Here is a 20,340-nt window from a genome sequence, read left to right as displayed (position 1 = left end):
AGGGCTAGAGAAACCGACTCTTACTGTGCAAACTTGACAGCCTGAGTTTGATCCCCGGAACCCTGGTGGAATGGAAGAACCAAAGCTGTGCTCTGATCCTAGAATGGGCCTCACACTCATGCACACGCATCATCACACACATTCCCCTAAAAAATAAAACAAGGGGCGATCTTAGTGACCCACAAAGACAAGCATGTACCCACCCATCCCAACCTATCATTTTAAAAAATAACTTGAAATGTGAGCAGTGGGTGAATCAGGAAGCCAAGCTTTCCCTGGAACAAATATCTACCCCAGGACTAGGGCAAGAGCCCAGACTGATGGAGGAGGAAGGGGAAGCGTGGATGGGAAACTGATTTTGTCAGCTTCCTGGATTTTATGGTTGCTCCAAGGGGATTAAAATGGACTCAAGCCCATCATCCTCCCAGGCTTCCAGAAGTATGAAAAAGCAAATCTTCTCTGGGAGAATGCACTTCAAATCCAACCACAGAGAATTCCAACTAATTAGCGTGCAGAGAACCTAGGTTCATAATTTTAAAAACCATTAAGCACAAGGGAAATACTCTATTATAAGCGAGAGACGGCAGAGAAACAACAACAGAACCCAAACTGCAAAGACTGCAAATGTGGGGAGGAGTTGAGGCAGAGTATGAGGTTAGTGTTTAAAAAAAACAAAAGGTGAGCCACAGGAGGTCAACAGCCCTGTAACCTGGTACGCAGGGGGCTGAGGTTTGGGCTATACACAAGACTTTCTCTTGACTGGAAAATAAATCACACAGCACATGGCAGAGTATGGCTAAGAGGTGGAATGATGGTGAGAGCACTGGACTGAAAACTGGGCATTGGTGCTGAGGCTGAGTCATAAGAGCCTGTTCAACACCTATGCAGAAGTTAGGACCTATAGAGTCTGTGTATCATTCCAATGCTGGAGGTCAAGGTGGTCATGGGAGGATCCCCAGGCTCCAAAATACCTGTGTGTGGTGGCACGTGCCTACAATCCCAGCACTTGTGTGGATACAGAGAAGTTAGAGTTCAAGATCATCTTTACCTACCTATATAGAGAGCTCAAGGTCAACCTTTGCTATGAGACTATGTCTCAATCAAACACAAAATTTTACACAAACTGAGCTGGACTTTTAGAGAGGTAAGAAAGCACAAGAAGATGTAACACCCAAACTAATGGCTGAGAATTGTCTAGATTAGATGAAAGGTATCCCATTTTCTGACTCAAGAAGCTAGTACACACTATCAGGATAAAGAATGAAACCCACAAAGAAAAAGGCCAAGTCAAGAAACAAACAATACTGGACACAAAAAGAGATCAACCAACTAACCAACACAACCTAACCAGTTAACCAAAACCACAAAGGATAGCTAGACAATCAGCCAAAACCAGGAAGGACAGCTAGACACAGCAATGAATCCTGGTAGTTCCAGCTCCTCAGCAAGACAAGGCAAGATGACTGCTGGATGTCTCAGGACTCCAGAACTGGGCAAAGAGAAAATATAAAAGCAGTAGAAGGCAAACTCCACAGGGTAGGAAGACATCAGGTGACCGACCACATAGCAAGTGAGGCCAGAAGGAGCGGAGAACACTCTCAAGGTGAAAGAGAAAACACCCGTCAGTCTAGACCTTCAGACTGGACACAAGTTCAAGGCATTATTATTTAGGAAACATGAACATGATCTAAAATGGAAGGCCTGGTACGTAGGAGGAAATGTCTAGCAAAGAAGATACAAGAAATGGAGGCTGCACTGCGAAATTATGATCAATGGGCTTAAGAACAAACAAAAGCAAAACAGAGGCCAAGTACTGGGCAAATTAATTTACCATTTGGGAGATGTCGAGAACTGAAGCAAAAACAATCGAAAGGCTTGGTATTGATCAGAGGGTTAAAGATATTGATCAAACATTTTCAGAAATTCACGTCAAAAGCTCTAGGACTGACGATAAAAGAGGAGCATGACTTGTAACTTCCAATCCAGCCAACAGGAGGGAATGGAGAGAGAAGTGGAAGAAGGGCCTAGAAACAGGATAACCACGAGTTTGTGCAAAATTAGACAGACAAGAATCCAAGTATGTTAATAAAAATGGGCTAAAACCCTTCAACCTGAAAGGTACACATTAGTGGTGTGGATTTAGAAAAGCATGCTGTTTATAAAAGGTGGACTGAAGCAAAAGGATAAAGAAAGGTGAAGAGCACGGAAGTGCTGTGTCATGCTTTGGAAGCCCGGTGAAACAAAGACAGGTTTCCATGCAAATGGCATGGCTACAGATGCAGTCTGAACCTCCAAATGCTTGATTCGCCAGGGACATCAAACCGTTCTCAACATGAATACTTCCAAAAAAGATAGCTTCAAAGTACGTCTCCTACAGCCAGAGTTCTACAGGAAGAAAGCCAAAGCCAAAGTGTGATGGGGTGTAACATGTCACTCTCAGTGTCAATCAGGCTTCCCACACATAATACACACACACACACACACACTTATTGTGCAGACCAGACCTAACATACACAAATACATAAATAATGTAAAAGACACCTCTTTTTGTTTTTTTTTTGTTTTGTTTTGTTTTTGTTTTGCAAGGAAAGAGCTATCTTAACAGAGGAAGCCATTATGGACTTAAAGAGAAATGTGGCACTAGGGAACTCTCCAGGGATTCACAAAGATGACCCCAACTAACAACCTAAGCAATAGTGGAGAGGTTACCTTAAATGCCCTTCCTCTGTAATGAGATTGATGACTGCCTTATATGCCATCCTTGAGCCTTCATCCAGTAGCTCAAGGAAGCAGAAGCAGACACCCACAGCTAAACACTGAGGCGAACTCCTGGAAACCAGTTGCAGAGAGGGAGGAGTAATGAGCAAAGGGGTCAAGACCATTCAGGGGAAACCCACAGATACAGCTGACCTGAGCAAGTGGGAACTCACAGACCCTAGACTGACAGCTGAGGAACCAGCATCAGACCCAAACCAGGCCCCCTAAATGTGGGTGTCAGTTGGGGAGCCTGGGCAGTCTATGGAACCACAGGCAGTGGAACCAGTATTTATCCCTAGAAGAATGGGCTTTGGGAGTCCATTCCCCATGGAGATTACTCTCTCAGCCTAGACACACAGGGGGAGGGCCTAGGTCCTGCCCCAAATAATGTGACAGACTTTGATGATTCCCCATGGGAGGCCTCACCCTCCCTGAGGAGTAGATGGGGAGAGGGATGTGGGGTTGGTGCAGGAAATGGGAGGTTGGGAGGGAGTGGGAACTAGGATTGGTATGTAAAATAAGATTGTTCCTAATTTAAATCAAAATGAATTTAAAAAGATATCCTTTTAAAAGCACATGTGGAACACTTTTTTAAAAAAACTGATTTGTATTAAACTATATTTATTATCTACCTATACTTGAATATACGCATTCAGACTAAGCCTAACTATATCTCAAGTTCCAAAGAAATTTCACATTACTGTGCATCCAAGTTCATGGTGAATATTGAAAAGGAAACTAAAAATTAAGAAACTACTACTCCTTCTTTGGTTTGGAAATTCACATATATACTTCTAAAAATATGTACAGGTCAAAGAAGAAACCAGAGTGGAAATCAGAAAATACTTAATGCTGAACAATGATGAGAATATAAGACAGCAAGACTTTTGGGATGCAGCAAGGCTGTGGTTTGAAGGAAAGTAAAATACCAAGTTTTGTAGGAAAATAATTTTTAAAAAGGCATGTGATTTTATACAAAGAAAAATAGAAGGGAAAAAGAAAGGAAAATAAATAGCAAAAGTCAATGAAGGGGTTGGAGAGAAGGCTCAGCTGTTAAGGGCATTGGCTGCTCTTGCAGAAGAACCAAGTTCCATTCCCAGCACCCATACAGTGGCTCACAACTGCCGGTAACTTCAGCTCCAGAGGATCTGATGCCCTCTTCTGGTCTCTGTGGGCACTGCATGCACATGGGCCACATAAAGACACATGTATCCATATAAAAATATTCTTTTTTAAACAGCCAATGAAAACAAGGCTAATCAAAATGATACTTTGGAAGAAAAAATGACAAGGTTAAGTAAGCAAAAACAGAAGATACAAATGAAATAAATAAAAACAGAATATACAGCAATAAAAGATATATATATATATGTTTTTCGAGACAGGGTTTCTCTGTGGCTTTGGAGGCTGTCCTGGAACTAGCTCTTGTAGACCAGGCTGGTCTCGAACTCACAGAGATCCACCTGTCTCTGCCTCCCAAGAGCTGGGATTAAAGGTATGAGCCACCACCGCCCTGCTTTTTTTTTTTTTTTTTTGAAAAAAGATATTTTAAAAGATAGTAAATACTGAAAATAACAACTTTATGCCAAGATAACTGAACACTTAGGTGAAATGGACAGGTTCTCAGAGTCACCAAATTGGCTCAGCAGGAAATACCAAGCCCAGCTTACCCCACAATCACTACACAAATTAAACCGAGGACTAACCATCTTAAAAGGGTGATACTGTTTTGCAAATGAGTTCCATCAACTATCAGGCAATAAAGACATCAGATTTCAGATAGGAAAGGATGTTGATAAGTGATTCAAGAGAGTGGGTACTCAATTAAATTTACAAGGCTAACATGATCTTGATACCAAAACTGGTTAAGGACAGCACCAGAGACAGGCTGCATAAACAAAATGGCAAAGTCCATATCTAAGATACCAGCTCACCAACTCCAGTAATAAAAATGCAATGTGTCTAATGTAATAAGCATTGAGAAATGAAACTGCTGTTCAGAATTGGCAGATTTATTATACAATTCACCACAGTAAAGAAAAATCTAGAAAAAACTTTAGTGAGTTTAAGGTGATATAATTTTTTCAAATAAAATTCAATGATCAGTAACAATGATCAGTAGCAATAAAATATAGCAAAGTAGGAATGGGTAGAATTTTGTTATTATGATAATATATACTTGATTTTCTTTTCTTTCTTCTTCTTCTTCTTCTTCTTCTTCTTCTATATAGGCCAGGCTGGCCTGGGGCTCACAAAAAACTGTCGGCCTCGGACTACAGAGTGTTTGAGTTAAAGGCATGTGGCACCATGCCCAAATCTTCCTAAAAAAAATGTAATATCAAAGGTTGCTGAGATGACCACAAATGATCCAAATGCCTTTTTAAAAATGTGGGATAATCACACAATGTAGCATTACAGAGCAGTATAAATGATCCCGCTACAGATACATGAAACACATAGACCTCAAAGACACTTCACTCCAGTTAGCAAAAAATAAAACAAAAACAACCCAAAAAAACCAAAAACCATCAAAAGCATGTAAAATTCAACAACGTTTACATGTATCAAAACCTTTTGAATGCAAAAAATGGGGGGATGATTGTTACCTAACACAGAGGACAAAGCAATTTAAGTTGGGTGGTGAGTTCGTAAACACTGTATCGTCATATGTCAGCTGCCAAATGTTTCATATATTCTTGTACGTGAATCAAAACTGCATAAAAATCTTGCTTAAAAAATATAGCTCCCAGACTGGAGGGAGAGAGAGAGAGAGAGAGAGAGAGAGAGAGAGAGAGAGAGAGAGAGAGAGAGAGAGAGAGAGAGAATGAGAGAGAGAGAGAGAGAGAGAGAGAGAGAGAGAGAGAGAGAGAGAGAAACAGAGACAGAGACAGAGACAGAGGAAGGATTTAAGGAAAGGCAGGCAAAGAATCACATCATAAAGTTACCCAAAGAACTACATCTTACCAGGTGTCAAATTCTCCTGAAGAGTGTCAGAACTCTGGGTTCACAGTTCTTTCCTACAGCCTACTTCTACCTGCACCTCATGTGTGAAATAAAGCTCACGACCCCTTTTAGTCCTGAAGTCCTATCTGTGGGGCGGCAAGGAGAAAGAGTGTAGGGGTACGGGACTGCCCCTCCAGCAGCTGTGCCTTACGGTGCTATCCACGGGAAACTCAATGGTTTGGGTTCATGCATTAGCTCACAGAACCCAAACAGGAAGGTTCCGAAATGATCCCATGGTCAGGGGCCTACCCAGCATTTGCAGGATCTGAGGATGTTAGGATACAGGAGGGAAAAAAGGAGGCACCAGGACTGTCAAAGGCATTCGGCCAATGCCAAGGGTGGAGATACAAGGAGGGTTCCACGGTGTGGACCAGCTTTCACTGGGCCAGACAGGAAGAGCAAAGACTCTTGCTGGGACATGAAGCTCAGGAGGGACTTGGTCACTCTTTCTGATGGCATTCTTTAGATCCTTTCTCCATCTCACCCTTAAATCCTTTCCTCCTGCCTGAAAGCATAACTTAATACTACATTCCGAGGCTGCCTTTGAAGACCACAGTATCAGACAACAGATCCTTGGTCTTAAACAACACAGTACAACGTTCAAAGAGATCGGGACACATTTCCCTGCACTTCTATCACGGGAACACACCCCCATCGATGCTGCACTCTCAGCATGTCATCTTCTCTAGGGGACTAGGAACAGAGCAAGGGCAACAAGAGGGGTTCTCTGGATGATCCGGCCTTAACTAGTGGTGCTGCCACTGCTGACCTGTTTCCTGTTCCATGAGAAATGTTTTCAAGTAAGGTTCTTAGAGACCCAAATAAAATCAAGCATCCTCACAAGGTGATTAGAGGTCACTTCCGCAGTTTTATTATGTGCTTAGGGCTAGATTTAAAGGTGACAGTGGTCCGGCCTAACCTGAGGCTCAGGGCACAGCCTCTGGGGCTTGGACAGAGGACCTGGGAAGGAACTAGGAAGGCACCATGTACAAGTGCACGAGGATCTCCATATCATATGCACACATTTGCACGGAGCTCACAGCCGTGCTAAGCTTAGTCCACAGGGCAGGTACAGGTTTCTGTGCGAAATGCCCATTTGCAATGGTCAGAACCACCAAGTCACAGCGCAAGGACTGTCTGCTGAGCATAGTTTCTGGGTGCTATCACCTAATAAAGACTTACCTCATACCCACTCTCTTGGTCCCCTGTGAAAACTGGGGCATTTAGTTCTTTTCCGTCAGAGTGGACATATGGGGAATCAAAACCAGCCCCTAGGGGCCAGTGAGACGGCTTAGCTGAGAAAGGTACTTGCTACTAAAGCCTGACAAACTGAGTTCTGTTCCTGGATCTCACATGGCAGGGAGAGAAAACCAACTGTTGCACGATGTCCTCTGACCTCTACGCTCCCCGACCGCAGATACGAAACAAAATTCTTGGGACTGGAGAGATGGTTCAGTGGTTAAGAACACTAGCTGTTCTTCCAGGGGTCTGCAGCTCAGTTCCCAGTACCAACATGGTGGCTCACAGCTATTCTTAAATCCAGTTCCAGGAGACAACACCCTCTTTTAGCCTCCAGTGGGCATGCAGGTAAAACATACACATATAATAAAAATTAAATTTTTTTTTAAAAGAACATTGAAATTAAAATTGAGACGCTTCAGATCCTGGAGCCTCCTACCTGGGAGGCAGCACACAGCACTAGAAGGGATGAACTCTGGCAAGCATTATGCACTGAGCCCTACGAGCACTAACCATGAGGACGATGCATCTTGAGCTCTTGATGCCCCAGCAAATTTAAAGATAAGCAGGTTTCCAATGTCTAAGGATGGGCCAATCTTGCAGGTTATTGAGTAAAAAGTCAACACGATCGAGTCAATTACGCTATTGACAGATGCTCTTACAAGGAGATTTCTCGTCATAATTATATGCAAAGGAACCCAGCAAATACAAGCTGTGTAATGATCGGCTAATAAAAGTAACACTTCATCCATGTCAATAACAGTCTCAGACTCAAGACAAACAAACATGGCCTTTGCTACTCAGTCGAGTGTGTGTGTGTGGGATCCCTGAAAGACAAATATTTTCACTTAAGTTGGGAAGTGATTAGAATTACACAGGGAACCTGTCACACAAAGGAGCGGCAGACACTGGCCTGCAGTGCGTGCTAAATGACTCTCCCAGGCAAACACCGGCATACCTGCAGGAGCACCCTGAGGCACCTGCTGTCCTGTGGACTGGCAGGTGACATTCTATTCTATTCTTCACTGGACTGTTTATTTCTCAATTGTGGCTGAATTCAGGTTCAAGTGGCAGGTGGCCAAACTTAAAATTTATGATGAACAGAGTGAGCAGAGTGAGATTTGCCTCCCAGTCACATCTTACTGGGTCTCAGAGTGTGCAGCTATATGCTCACTCTTCCGAAGTGCCTGACGTTGCCCTACAAAGAGGGCAGACAACACAAGCAAATGTCCCCACGCATACAGAGCATCCCCTAACATCTGTGTGTGCATGTACATGCATGCATGCATGCATGCGTGTGTGTGTGTGTGTGTGTGTGTGTGTGTGTGTGTAATGATACCACTGCCATGCTTCCCCACCATGACTGTATCCTCTCTAGAACTATAACAAAATAAAAGTTTTCTTCCCTGAGTTACCTTTGGTCATGGTATGTTATGACAACAACAGAAAAGGAAGTGATACAAAGTACACCCATGTCCCGTGTGTGTGTGTGTGTGTGTGTGTGTGTGTGTGTGTGTGTGTGTGTGTGTGTGTGTGTGTGTGTGTGTGTGTGTGTGTGTGTGTGTGTGTGTGTGTGGATGAAGATGCAGCTGAGGGGCTGATCTTTAGCAAGCAAGCAGCTTGCTCACTCTGCCCCTATGTAGAACCCAACTTGTCAGCTGAGAAAGACCCTAATCCCACCCTCGGCAAGCAAGCCACCGAAAAGAGAAAAGGGGATCCAGAGAAACCACTCACAGGGCTACACACCAAAAGGGCCACAGTGGGAGCTCATGGTGGTGGCCACTAATAACAAAGTGTTCCGAAGGAATCATATGAACACAGGGAGATCTACACAGGAGAGACACTGCAGGAGTGAGATGTGAAAGCCATGGACACATCTGCCTGTGATGGTCAGTGTTAGCTGCCAACCTGACAGAACAAACGCACGACACCTGGGAGATAGGTCTTTCAGCATGGGGAAAGCCTTAATTAGTGGAGGGGAAAGTCCTGTCCATGGTGGACAGTACCATTCTTTGGGTAGAGGATGCTGTGGAAATGGAAAACGTGAGCTGACATTAGCTTGCATTCCTCCCTCTCTGAATCCTGACTGTGATGAGAACAGTTGCTCCAAGGTCCTGTTGTTTTGACTTCCCCACCATGATGGACAATACCCTAAACTACCAGCCTCTCTCCTTTTAGTTGCTTTTGTCAAGAGTATTTTATTACAGCAATAGGAAAAAAAAAAAAAAAAGGCACATAGAACATATTGTGTCAAGGAGATAGGCGGTGTGTGTGTGTGTGTGTGTGTGTGTGTGTGTGTGTGTGATGTGGAGAGAGTCGTGGAAAGAGCTTCTGGTAGCCTGAGAGTCACGTTTTAGGAAACAGGTAAGGCAGTGAGTGGTTGATAGATGGGAAGAGAAATAGGACGCTGTCACGCTGCATGTGAGGATCCTACGTCAGAAGTGGACCCTACCCTGAGGCTGGTGATGGAGATGAGGGGATGTGGGAAAGAAACTACCCAAGGAAGAGCCCGTCATTTAGTCTCCTCTGACCCAACTCTCAGTATCAGGGAAACAACAACCCCCCTATCCACAGACCCCTTTCCAAGTCACATTTCATATGCAATTCTGAATGTTTTACTGCACCCCCCAACCCCATGGAGACATGGAGTTTCACAGATGAGGGAACTGAGGCAGGTCCAGAGAGATGAGACACCATCCCAGGGTCACAGGTAGGGAAGTGACAGAGGTAGATATAAAGCCCAATCAACAATTGCTCGCCCTTGCTTTCTAACCTCCTCTGCCCCCGTTACTTTAAGAAAACCTTAGCTTAGATCCCACCTCACTCGAAGAGTCGGGATAACCTGACGGCCCACAGAGATAATGGCATTTGGACTGGGCGTGCTTCCAGGTCCTTTGACTTTGTGGGACATCCAAACCAGGTCCTCTCTACCTTCTGAGGGCCCCAGGGGATTGGAGGATGCTTTTTCCCCTCCTCAGGCAGGCTCCACCCAGCAAGCTCTTCCCTTACCTTATGGCCGCCGTCATCCCAATGGGAGTGATCGGCAATGGGCGGACGCCAGGAAACAGCCCTCGGCTTAGAACCCTTGCTCCATTTTGAATCACTCCTGGAGAAACTAGAAAAGCAAAGGAAAGAGACGTCACAGGTGAATTCAACTAGAAAGAAGTTAGCAAACTTGAGAGAGAAAAGGCGGGGGAACAGAGCATGTACAAACACACACACACACACACACACACACACACACACACACACACCAACAAAGCAAAATTTCCTACACCCACTAGTAAAATCTCTCAATCTCTCATCTTTTTTTTCCCCTAAGAACATTTAATGTCACCAAGACAGCAGTGGGACTGCAGACAGCCCAACAATCACATCACCTCATATTTCTCATGTTTGCTATGGCCAAAGGCTGAGAATTATATACTTATTTGTCCTTCATCAAAAACAAACAGACAAACAAAATGCAGCTAAAAATCACAGTCAAATCCTTTTCTGAGGGACTCAGCCCCTCGACATTCCATGCTCACATAGGCATCTTTGCCTTTTTTTAACCAAGGTTGCCTGGAGGGATGGGCTGACCTCAAGCCCTGGCTTCTGCACTATCATGAACTGGCTTCTGGGGCCTGTCTCTCTTCCCCTAAACCCTCTCTAGCATTCCTAGAGTCCCCTGACCCCTCTGCTTTCTTCTACGCACACTGATCTCTCGAGGTGCCCTTAACAACTTTCCACCAGCAACCTAAGCCCTCCTCTGCTGTGCCACCCCTCCCTGACACCCCCAAGCATTCACATAAATGGGGAGTCCCATATATCTGACTTTTATTTGCCTCCTAAACAGTCGCTTCAACTAGCACCAGGTAAGCCTCGAGGAACTGCTGCACCTACGGACACCGCCTACGTGTCTGTAGGACCAGGTGAGCTTACGGATTTCCACCTTAGTTCTCGTGTGATACCACAGACGTTTATTCTGCTCTCTAAAGCCTATTCTAGACCTCTTCTGCTCCCTGCAATCCTGGCACAGTCCCATACTAAAGAGAGGTGGATACACAGTGCCCTTTCAAACAAGCAACAATGAAATACTAGAAAATTATACGCTTAAAAATGGAAACCAGTTTAGATGTCAAAATTTAAAGCCCATATTATTTGCAAACAATAAATACTTTCATGAAACAAATTACTAACACATACGTGTTTCATAATGCTTAGGTTTCTAAGAATATGTTTTCAGGACTGAGAATGTTGTTCCGCTGGTAGAATGCTGGCCTACCATACTCAAAGCCCTGGGCTTGATCCCAGGCACCCTGATAACCAGTGATGGTGATGCACACCTGTGACCCCAGCACACCGGAGGTGCAGGCAGGAGGACCAGAAGTCAGGGGTTATCCTCGGCTATGTGGTAATTTGGGAGGGGGTTTTGAAAGTCCTTGATGAATAGTAAACACCCACCTCTGAATACAAAATAATTCTTAAAAAGTATTTGTATTATTCCCTGTGTGTGCGCGCGATGTGTGTGTGGGAGTGTACCTGCCATGCCACATGTGGAAGTCGGAGGTAAGTTTGTGGAGTCTGTTCTCTCCTTCCACTTTTATGTGGGTCCTGGGGCTCGAACTCAGGTTGCAAGGTTCACACAGCAAACACTTTACTGGCTGAGCCATCCTGCCTGCCTGGATATAGACTACTTTTATAGACTGTCTATATCTTGGGCATTCTGTAATTCTGGCTAATGATTTTTGACACCGCTCTTCTAGGTTTGTACGAGGTCCTTGTGATACGGTCTTACAAAAGGCAGGACGCAGGATAAGATCGCTGTTCTTGCCTAAGTCAGTAGTACAGCATATCCTGTGTTCCATCACTCGAGGAGGCACAGCCCATTTCCAATGAGCAGCCTGACTTCAGAGGACGGGCGAGGCTGTCCGAGGCAGGAGAATAACCAAACACCTTTCCAACTTGGGAACTATTCTAATACTCAGCCAGGCCTCTATGAGGAAGCTGTGTTTGAAAGCTTTATTACCTGATTTATATTATCCGATGTCAAGACTTTGTATGAAAGTGCATGAATTAAGGTAGTGTGAGATTCAGCTAAGTATTGATATTCGAATCACGGGGAGAAAATGCAATCCAAAAAACAGACTCACACTTAAATGGTCAACTGAGCTTTGACAAAGTTAAGTGTCAAGACAACAGAATGACAAAAGCAAGTATCACAGCACAGTGATTCCCCCTTGGGATAAAACAAATCTTGACCTCTACCTTATACTACGTGTGAAGATTAATCACAAACAGATCTATAGTTCACAAGGGGAAGACACAAGATCAGGAGATCTCAGATTTGCAGCCAACTGCTGCAGTCCAGAGTATGGGCGTTTGTCAGCTGTCTAGAGACTGCAGGAGAGGTTTTCAAGGACTTCGGATGGGACACCCTAGGCCATGTAGCCACTCCATGAGCCTAATCCTGACACTGTGCGTGTGTACACTGAAGAGCTCATGGAGAACAGTAAATAGATCTGATACAATGGACTACGTCAGAACAGAGGTTAAATACTGAAAATCTCCTTGTCTGTAAAAATTACATATGAGCAACCAGTGAGCATCTTACCGTGTGCCAGGAAAACTACAGTTAAGTGGGAGAGAGAGAACAGGGGTAAGAAGACACCCCAGGGTAAGCACTAAGGTAGGGGGGAGCTTAGACACATAGGATGGAGATACTGACGCAAGCTATGTAACCTGGAGGACTTGTTGTAGGAAGTGCCATCTACACTGGACCTCAAAGTTGGAAAAATAGCAAGAGTAGCTACTGAGAAGCAATATGGACAATGCTTCAGGAAATGAAGACGGTCTTTTGCTACAGCCATTCATCGGTCCCACTGTGGTGGTCTGACTAAGTGATGCCCTCCAGAGGCACAAGCATTTGCACACCTGCCTCCCAGGTGGTGGTGCTGTTTGTGGAGATTAAGAAGGTGTGGCCATGCTGGAGGAAATATGTCCCTGCGGGTGGGAGCTAAGAGTATGTAGCCTTGCTCCATTTCCAGTCTGCTCTCTGCTTTGTGCTTGTGGTAGAAGATACGAGCTCTCGGTCTCCTGCTGCCATGCCTCTGTCCTGCCATGACAGACTCATCCCTCTGGAACCATCAGCCAAAATAAACCCTCTCTTCCTTCAGCTGCCTTCGGCCATGGTGTTTTATCACAGCAACAGAGAGGCAACTAATTAATACAGGCACACTGGGACTTTACCGGATGCAGCAATCTGGTGTGGGAAAGAGGCCTGCAAGGAGATGGCTGGGAACGCCAGGTCCACTCCCCATCTCTGCTGGCTAATTACTTTGTCTCCCAAGCAAGCTATGCCAATTCCTGAAGAAAGTCAGGGACCCCTGCTGCCCCACTTGCCCCTGCCACAAATGATCTTTAAGGGGAAGGTTTACTGAGGTTACAGAGCACTCATATTTAGGAAAAGCATGATCGTCATCACCAGTGCCAACATGATAGCCTTCCTGAGACACTCTGCTTTCCCCCACTTCAGGTGGGCTGAAAAACCAAAAAAGGAACGAGATGAAAGCCAGACTGAGAGAGAAGACCTCAGCCGTCTTCCTGGCAATGGAGTGGCTAGAACAGCAATTGTGGCTCTTGTGATATTTTTGTTCCTGGGTGCAAAATGTCAGCATCACCCCTGCAGGCCTGGTAGGGGAAGTGGGGCAACGGAAGTCTCGGAGCACAGTTAACACTGGAGTGGTCATGAGTCACCTGTCTCATGTGCACAGTCCTCTGCCCTAATGCCCAGACCTTCACGCACTAGGACACCTCAACAGGAAGGACAAACAGGAAGGAACCAGCCTCCAGAAAGCACCTATTGGAGGCCAGGCGCTCAAGATGCTTCCTATCCACTGTGCAGAGGCCAAGTGGGGCTCAGAGCATGACCTCAGATAACAATGGTTATCCCACCCCAGTTCTGTGGCATAAGCACACCTTAAAGGGTTGTTCTGAGGATTAAATAAGGTAAGCTATGAAAACTGCTTAGCCTAGTAACTGGTGATGTATGCTTATTAACACCATCTCTGTCATCAGTATCCTTTGACCATCCCACATCACTTCTCCAGAAACCTCTGATGAATTATGTATAAGGCATAAGATTTGATGGGGGGAAATTCAATTCTTTTCAGTCTATGATGCCTTTGGTAGCTAGCCTAACCTTACACTCAACCCATTCAAACATCTTCCCAATCAATGAATTGTATTCACTTCAAAGTGACCTGCCAACAGTAACAGGTGTGTGTGCCTGAGCCTGAGACTGCTTGGGATCGTAAGCTGCTGAATGAATGCCACCTACGATTCCTGCCATTCCCCAATCCTCCTCATTGGTGGCACACTCCATGCTGAGAAGGTGAAGGTGGATGCAGTCGCTCATTGGCTGACAAAACCAGATGTGACACTTAACTGTGCCCCCATCTCTTCCCCTTTCTGTCCCCACCCCCAAGTGCCAGGAAAGTAGTTTCTGGAAACCGGCGCAGCCAATAGACAATGGCTCTGTGGGAAAACGCGTTGAGAGCCATCATTCACTCCCTTTCCATTAAACACTAGGCAGGAATATGAGCCCATTCTCCCACCCCTGGTCTACAAATCAGCACCCCCTTTCTTTCCCTTCTCACTCTGCACCTCTGAAAACATCTACACAGGCAAAGGCCAGCACAGCCATCCGCCTCACCTCATGGTCTCAGATGTATTAGGCTGGGGCTCAGTCAGATACTTAAGAAAATACACATCCGGAGCCAACTTCTAGCAACTCTGTCTTCCCACTAGAAGAGGTCCAAGCCTCTAGCACCACCTTTTCTTGTAGATCAGGTACATATCTTTCTCTCCCAGCAACCTGGGAGAACACACAGGTTTGCTGGTTCGGGTGTCCCAGGTTTCAGCAACAGACTCCCCAGCACTCTTTGGCCAACTACGTTCTCTTAGGTCACCAAATGTCTCCAAGATTCCTAAAATCAGTTAGACTGTAACACTCACACCTCAGTGGGGGCAATCGTGCAGCATATGGAGATGCTAAGGTCTTGAGTGGCAGTATAAGTTGGAGAGGCTTTTGTGTCTCTGTGTGCATGAGGTGAGCGTGCACATGCGTACAGATTCTTGTGATGGCCCAAGGTTGACACTGCATGCTTTCCTCTGTCAACATCTTTAGCCATATCAGCAACTCTGTTGTGGCCACTGAGCTAGGATTTGCTTGTCCCTGCCTCCCTAGTGCTGGAATTACAGGCACGTTTCAACCTCCAACCCCCACCACCCATGCTTCTGGGACTTAGGTCCTCAGGCTCACTTCCCCAGGGTCTAAAGCTCATTTTCGTTCTGAAAGGTCCAAGGCACAAAACAAACTATGCTGCATAGTGTGCTGCCTCTCAGCACGTCACCAGCATCCCTCTTGATGCACACCTCCCTGAGTCTAAAATTAACCTCAGTGGGGAGCTTGCCGCTCTGCCATTGGAGGGCAGCCCTGGCTAACACTACCAGAGGCCATAAGCTTAGCAGCAGGCCATTCCTGTCCTCCTCCCTCTCCCCTCAGGCACCCCTTCCACCTGCTTGCTTGGAAGCAGGCTGGGGAAGGGCTGGCATGGCAGGGCACAGCCTGTTTCCTGTGGTCTTTGGTGGAGCCTGACGTGGTTGACATATACCCGTTCCGGGCAGCATTCGCCTTCACTCTCAGTCCATTCTGCTGTTTTGTTTATTATCTAGAGTTCCGTCTCTGGGAACATTCCAACCAGGGATTATATAAAGCCTTTGGAGATGGTAATGGTGACCTGGTTTCTCCACAGGGGTGAAAGGTGACTCACGAGCACTGCCAAGGGAGCTACTAGGCAGGTGATTCAGGAGACACCAGTGGCTGAAATTAGTCTACGCTGCCACTCTTCAGGGGGAGCCTGGAGTAGGTGGACAGATTGTGATCTCAGAAGTCAGGAAGGTGTCCGGGCAGCCACGCTTTCTGCTGACTGTTCTGGAAGTGGCATTTTGAGCACATGTGACACAATGGCCCTCCTTGCAGAACGAATCCCATACACTGTGGGTGATGCCACAGGGCCAAAACGTTAGGCTTTTATCAGCTGTAGCTTCACTACCTCATTCAAATGAAGTAGACGACTGAAACAAGAGGTGGTAGGCCTTTAGGGACTCTAGTCCAACCACTTCGGAATGCACAGGGCTCCTGGGTTCTCACTACAGGTTCTTTTCTATAACTCACTCGGTTTCAGAGCCTGGGTGGGAGCCAGTCTGCCAGCTCTGGGCTAGCCCTGCAGATGCCAAACAAGGAAGAGGGGCTGCTACCTGGTGACCTGAAGTTCGGTGGCTACAAAGGGTGATGACAAGGGGGTGGGGTGGGGGCACCTTTCTAGCAACCAAGCCAGCCTGTAATTACCAGGAGTGAGCGGTGCCAGGAGATGAGGTGGGTAGCTTGCCACTCACAGGGGCAGCCCAGGGGTGAAGCATGAAGCTATAAATAGCAAGGCAAGAGGAGGCTCTATAAACAGGGCCTGGCCACAGCAACCAGCCCCAGGGAAGGGAACAGGCAAGAAACATATGGAACTCTCAGAAGCCACCATGACCAGCTCCTGTGACCATGGGAGAAGGTCGATGTGCACCCACGCTGGGACACACAACTGAGAACACCACTATGCATGCTGCCCGCTCTCCATCAATGGAAGCTGGTTATTGCTTTCATACATTGACTGAGGTTCCGTACCTAGGCCTGGGACAATGCCCGCAGGACAGACAACGGCAGCTTCATCATCCTGGCTCTGTAAGGCTTTTCCCTTGAGCAGGCGAGGCGCTGCAAGGAACCAGCAATGTAAAGGAAAATAAGGACATAGCTGGAGTGGGCAAGAAGGAGGAGCTGGCGGGAACAGTGGTGGACAGCTGGACAGACATCCCTCTTATTGTGTCCATTAGGAGATGGTAGATTTGGCACAATCCCTAACTATGGCAATACTCCAATCTTTAGGGGCCCTGCAGCCCTCCATCGACTGTGGTACACTTGACCTTCAGACTAAGACTGGAGGTCAGACGGGAAGGAGACTACGAAGCCAGTGTCCCCACCCTCTCCTTGTTCTCATCTGCATTTGCTGTTCCTGCCTGTATCTCCTTCCATGACCTTCACTGGCATCCTGGTTGGTGCCTGCCAGGGCCCTGGAGATCCTTTTTGGCCTGGGGCCCTCATGAAGGCTGTGGCTAGATTTCTCACAGAATGTTAAAAGCTTTGGGGAAAAAAAAAAAAAAAAAAAAAAAAAACCAAAGCCCTCTAAAATTATCCTACAGAGCTGGGGAACATAGCTTAGTCTGAAGTCCTTATTTCAATCTCATCCCTGGCTACAGAGAAAGTTTGGAGCCAGCCTGGGTCACATGGAACTCCATCAAAAAAATAAAAATACAAATACAAAAAGATAAAAAGACAAAGAATCTATACCTTTAACACACGAACCACTTTTAAAACTCAATCCAGCACTTTGACATAAATAGGACTGTGGATATTCCAGAAAAAGAACTACAGTTGGAGAGTTGCAGGGATAGAGAGGTTCATTTGGCTGAGAAAATGTTAAAAACAATCCTGTTAGCAAATCAGGAGAACCTGGCATCTGGTCAACAGGCCAGGAATGAGAGACTTTCAGGAAAGGCACAGAAGACTTGTGAGTGCTCGATCCACACATCCAGACTCCTTCTCAGCCTAGGGACCAGCTCATCAGAAGTATAGACACGTAAGGTAACAGGCCTAGCACACAGTGGCTGGGAGCCGAGGAAGGGGCTGGACTCTTAGCGGGCTCTGATGAGATCACGCCTCCACCAAGATGGCTTATGTGACCTGACCATAAGGACCTTTCCAGCCTGGGACTTGATTACAACCAGAGTCGGCAACTTTTCCTGAAATGCTATCTAAGAATGGATTTTAAGTATAGATGTCTCTGAAACATAAAACATCACTTAGAAGCCATATTCCTGGCTAACCAAGTTAACTGCTAGTTGTAGGACTACGCTTGCTGCGGATCTGCTTAGCAGTGGAGTGGGCTGGCCAGAGGTGTGGGCAGCATCACATTCCAAATGCCAGGAAATGGAGGTTAACCAAGGGGAATAAGAGTTTCTCAGTCAGGGCAAGTAAGGGCAGCCCCAGGTTATCTGAGAATGCTTGGTGGTGTCTCTTGGAGCTTTTAAAATACATACAAAGAAGAAAAGATGGTGTCAAATTTCCTAACGCTGTGGGGAAGGCTATGGCTGGGGTCTGAAATTCCTATCAGTCCACCATGCACTGTGGATCTAGGGATGGTTCTTTCTTGTGGGAAATGTCTGTCTCCTAAGTGTGTGTGTGTGGGGGGGATTCTTCTTGCTTAGAAGGCCATGATATCTTCAGAAGGCCAGTGGCCCAAATAAACTGGAAACCCAGTCACAGGCAGCAGACGAGTAGGTGGGCACCAGTCCTTCATAGTGTCACGGGGTGATCTGTCATGTGAAGTCATCTTCTGCACATGTGTGACACAGCAGGACCCTGACAACAAGACATGCAGATCCCAGTGCACCGCCTCTCTGCTTAGTGTGGCTCTTGTTGGATGTGGGATGTCGAGAGAGAGGCACTGGCCTCAAGTTGTAAGGAGAGCACAGACACCTTCATTTTAGGTCAGCTATAAAGACGAGAAAAGGAAAGGAAAGACCCGAGGTAGTGGACAAGAGTCCAGTCGAAGCAAAGAAAAGAGTTGTCAGTTAGTGTGACATGGCTCAGTGGGCCCTACTTGGCCACACCAGCCTTGCACTCCTCTCTGTGGCCACCTAGCACACCGGGTAGAGATGGTGCAATGTGGCATTGTGGTTCCACTTTAAGGCTAAACCACACGTGGGCAGGCCAAACTTTCCAGAACGCACCCTAATTTATTCTTGAAGACCTAGACGGATAACAGCATCTACAACTCGGTACTGCTTAGCTCCATCATGGGTAAGCTGGCCCAGGGAACCTCTCCTACCAAGTCATACGAATGATTTCCACAGGAGAAAGAGCTCCAGCAGAAGTTCCTACAGGCTCTGATTCTCATCTCCTCATTTCTGATGATACGTGAGAGCTTGCTCATCTTCTGTACTGGCTCACACATATGTACGGCTGCCTGCGGACATGCATGTGCATGTTAACCAGACACTCAGTTTTGAAAGTGATGCTTGCTACAAGGGCAGGCCTATGTCAGCATTAGTTCTTCCTCTGGTCTGGGACATCAATGAGAAGGTTAAGTTCACAAACTACGGTGCTGTATGCTATAGAAATATCTACTCACAACCTGCTTGTATCTCAGGGGGAGAATTCAAAAGCATCATGGCACTGGCAGCATCAATGTCAGGATCTGGAAAAATCAACCAATAAATAACATTATTTACAACGGGGATGGTATGTGTATGTGTGTGTGTGTGTGTTTCCCCCTGCAAGTTACAGCTTATGAATTCGATAGAGAGAGAAAAAAAATCCAGGAACTAGATGAGGGATCTCAGAGGTGACTTCCATACCATTTGGACTTGAGAGAAAGAAAGTTATTCTAGATTGAGATTCAAGGAGCATGCTAGCATTTTTTTTTTTTTAAATCTATGAGCATGGCTTCTTGTTTTGTTAATGTTAGGATCTGCACTGTGGGTGTCGGATAAGCTGCTGGTTGAGGCGCCCCTCAGCTTTCACGAAGGGGTGGAGGAGCTGGAGAGCAGGTAACAATAGGAAGGCCAGCCAGGGATTCTTAACTGCTGGGGGTGGGGGTGTTAACACCACAGCACCATCGGAAGAGAAAGCACGGAAGACACCTGCATCCAGTCAGATACAAACAAGACATTTGGTCATTTCCATTTGTCAGCAGAATGGAAATCATATTTTAGGGGGCTTCGTGTGCACACAGCGGTGTTGGAGGTGATGCAGGCATTTTTTTTTAAAAAAATGCACATAAAATATAAAGAAAAGAATTAAGAAAGTTCTGATGTTGGAAGGCACAGTGCTTACGTTCTCATTTAATATTGCTTTTAATCTGCTCCCTCCCCAAATACTCATCACTTTATTGCTATAATTCTTAATAGGTTTCTGAATCCTTACCAATCCACCGGTTGACAGATGGCAGGTTATATAGAGACAGAGAAAAATATTATCCCTTTATAACTAAATTCATTTCCCTCTGAGAAACAGCAGCGCTGCTGCTATGGAAATGAAGGTCACCATGGCAACGGTAAACAACCCCCAAGAATGGTCACTGAATAGGCTGAAAAGAACATCTGCCCCAGCCCAGCGTCCCAGCTGCCTTGGGGCGAAATTCGCTAATAGTGCAGTGAGGCCTAGTGACAGAAGCTGCCGCCTGTCCCCTG

General features: G+C 46.1%; 1 protein-coding gene across 7 annotated transcripts in view; it reads right to left on the bottom strand.

The window, feature by feature from the left end:
• Foxn3 (forkhead box N3) overlaps positions 1-20,340 on the bottom strand; it is a 368,012-nt gene that overhangs the window by 10,625 nt on the left and 337,047 nt on the right. For 4 of the 7 annotated variants that reach the window (XM_027419621.2, XM_027419620.2, XM_027419623.2 and 1 more), the window contains 2 exons: positions 19,281-19,346; positions 10,009-10,114 (listed from right to left, as the gene is read on the bottom strand). The exons of 1 other annotated variant lie outside the window; for it this stretch is intronic. In XM_027419621.2, the coding sequence (XP_027275422.1) occupies positions 10,009-10,114; positions 19,281-19,346 (172 nt within the window). The remainder of the gene's footprint in view (positions 1-10,008; positions 10,115-19,280; positions 19,347-20,340) is intronic. 2 more of the 7 variants (XM_027419625.2, XM_027419626.2) reach the window with 2 other exon arrangements.

Source organism: Cricetulus griseus, chromosome 5 (assembly GCF_003668045.3).
Source record: "Cricetulus griseus strain 17A/GY chromosome 5, alternate assembly CriGri-PICRH-1.0, whole genome shotgun sequence".
Lineage (NCBI taxonomy): Eukaryota > Metazoa > Chordata > Mammalia > Rodentia > Cricetidae > Cricetulus > Cricetulus griseus.
Note: the sequence above shows the minus strand (reverse complement) of the source record. Positions and strands in the feature narration are given on the sequence as shown.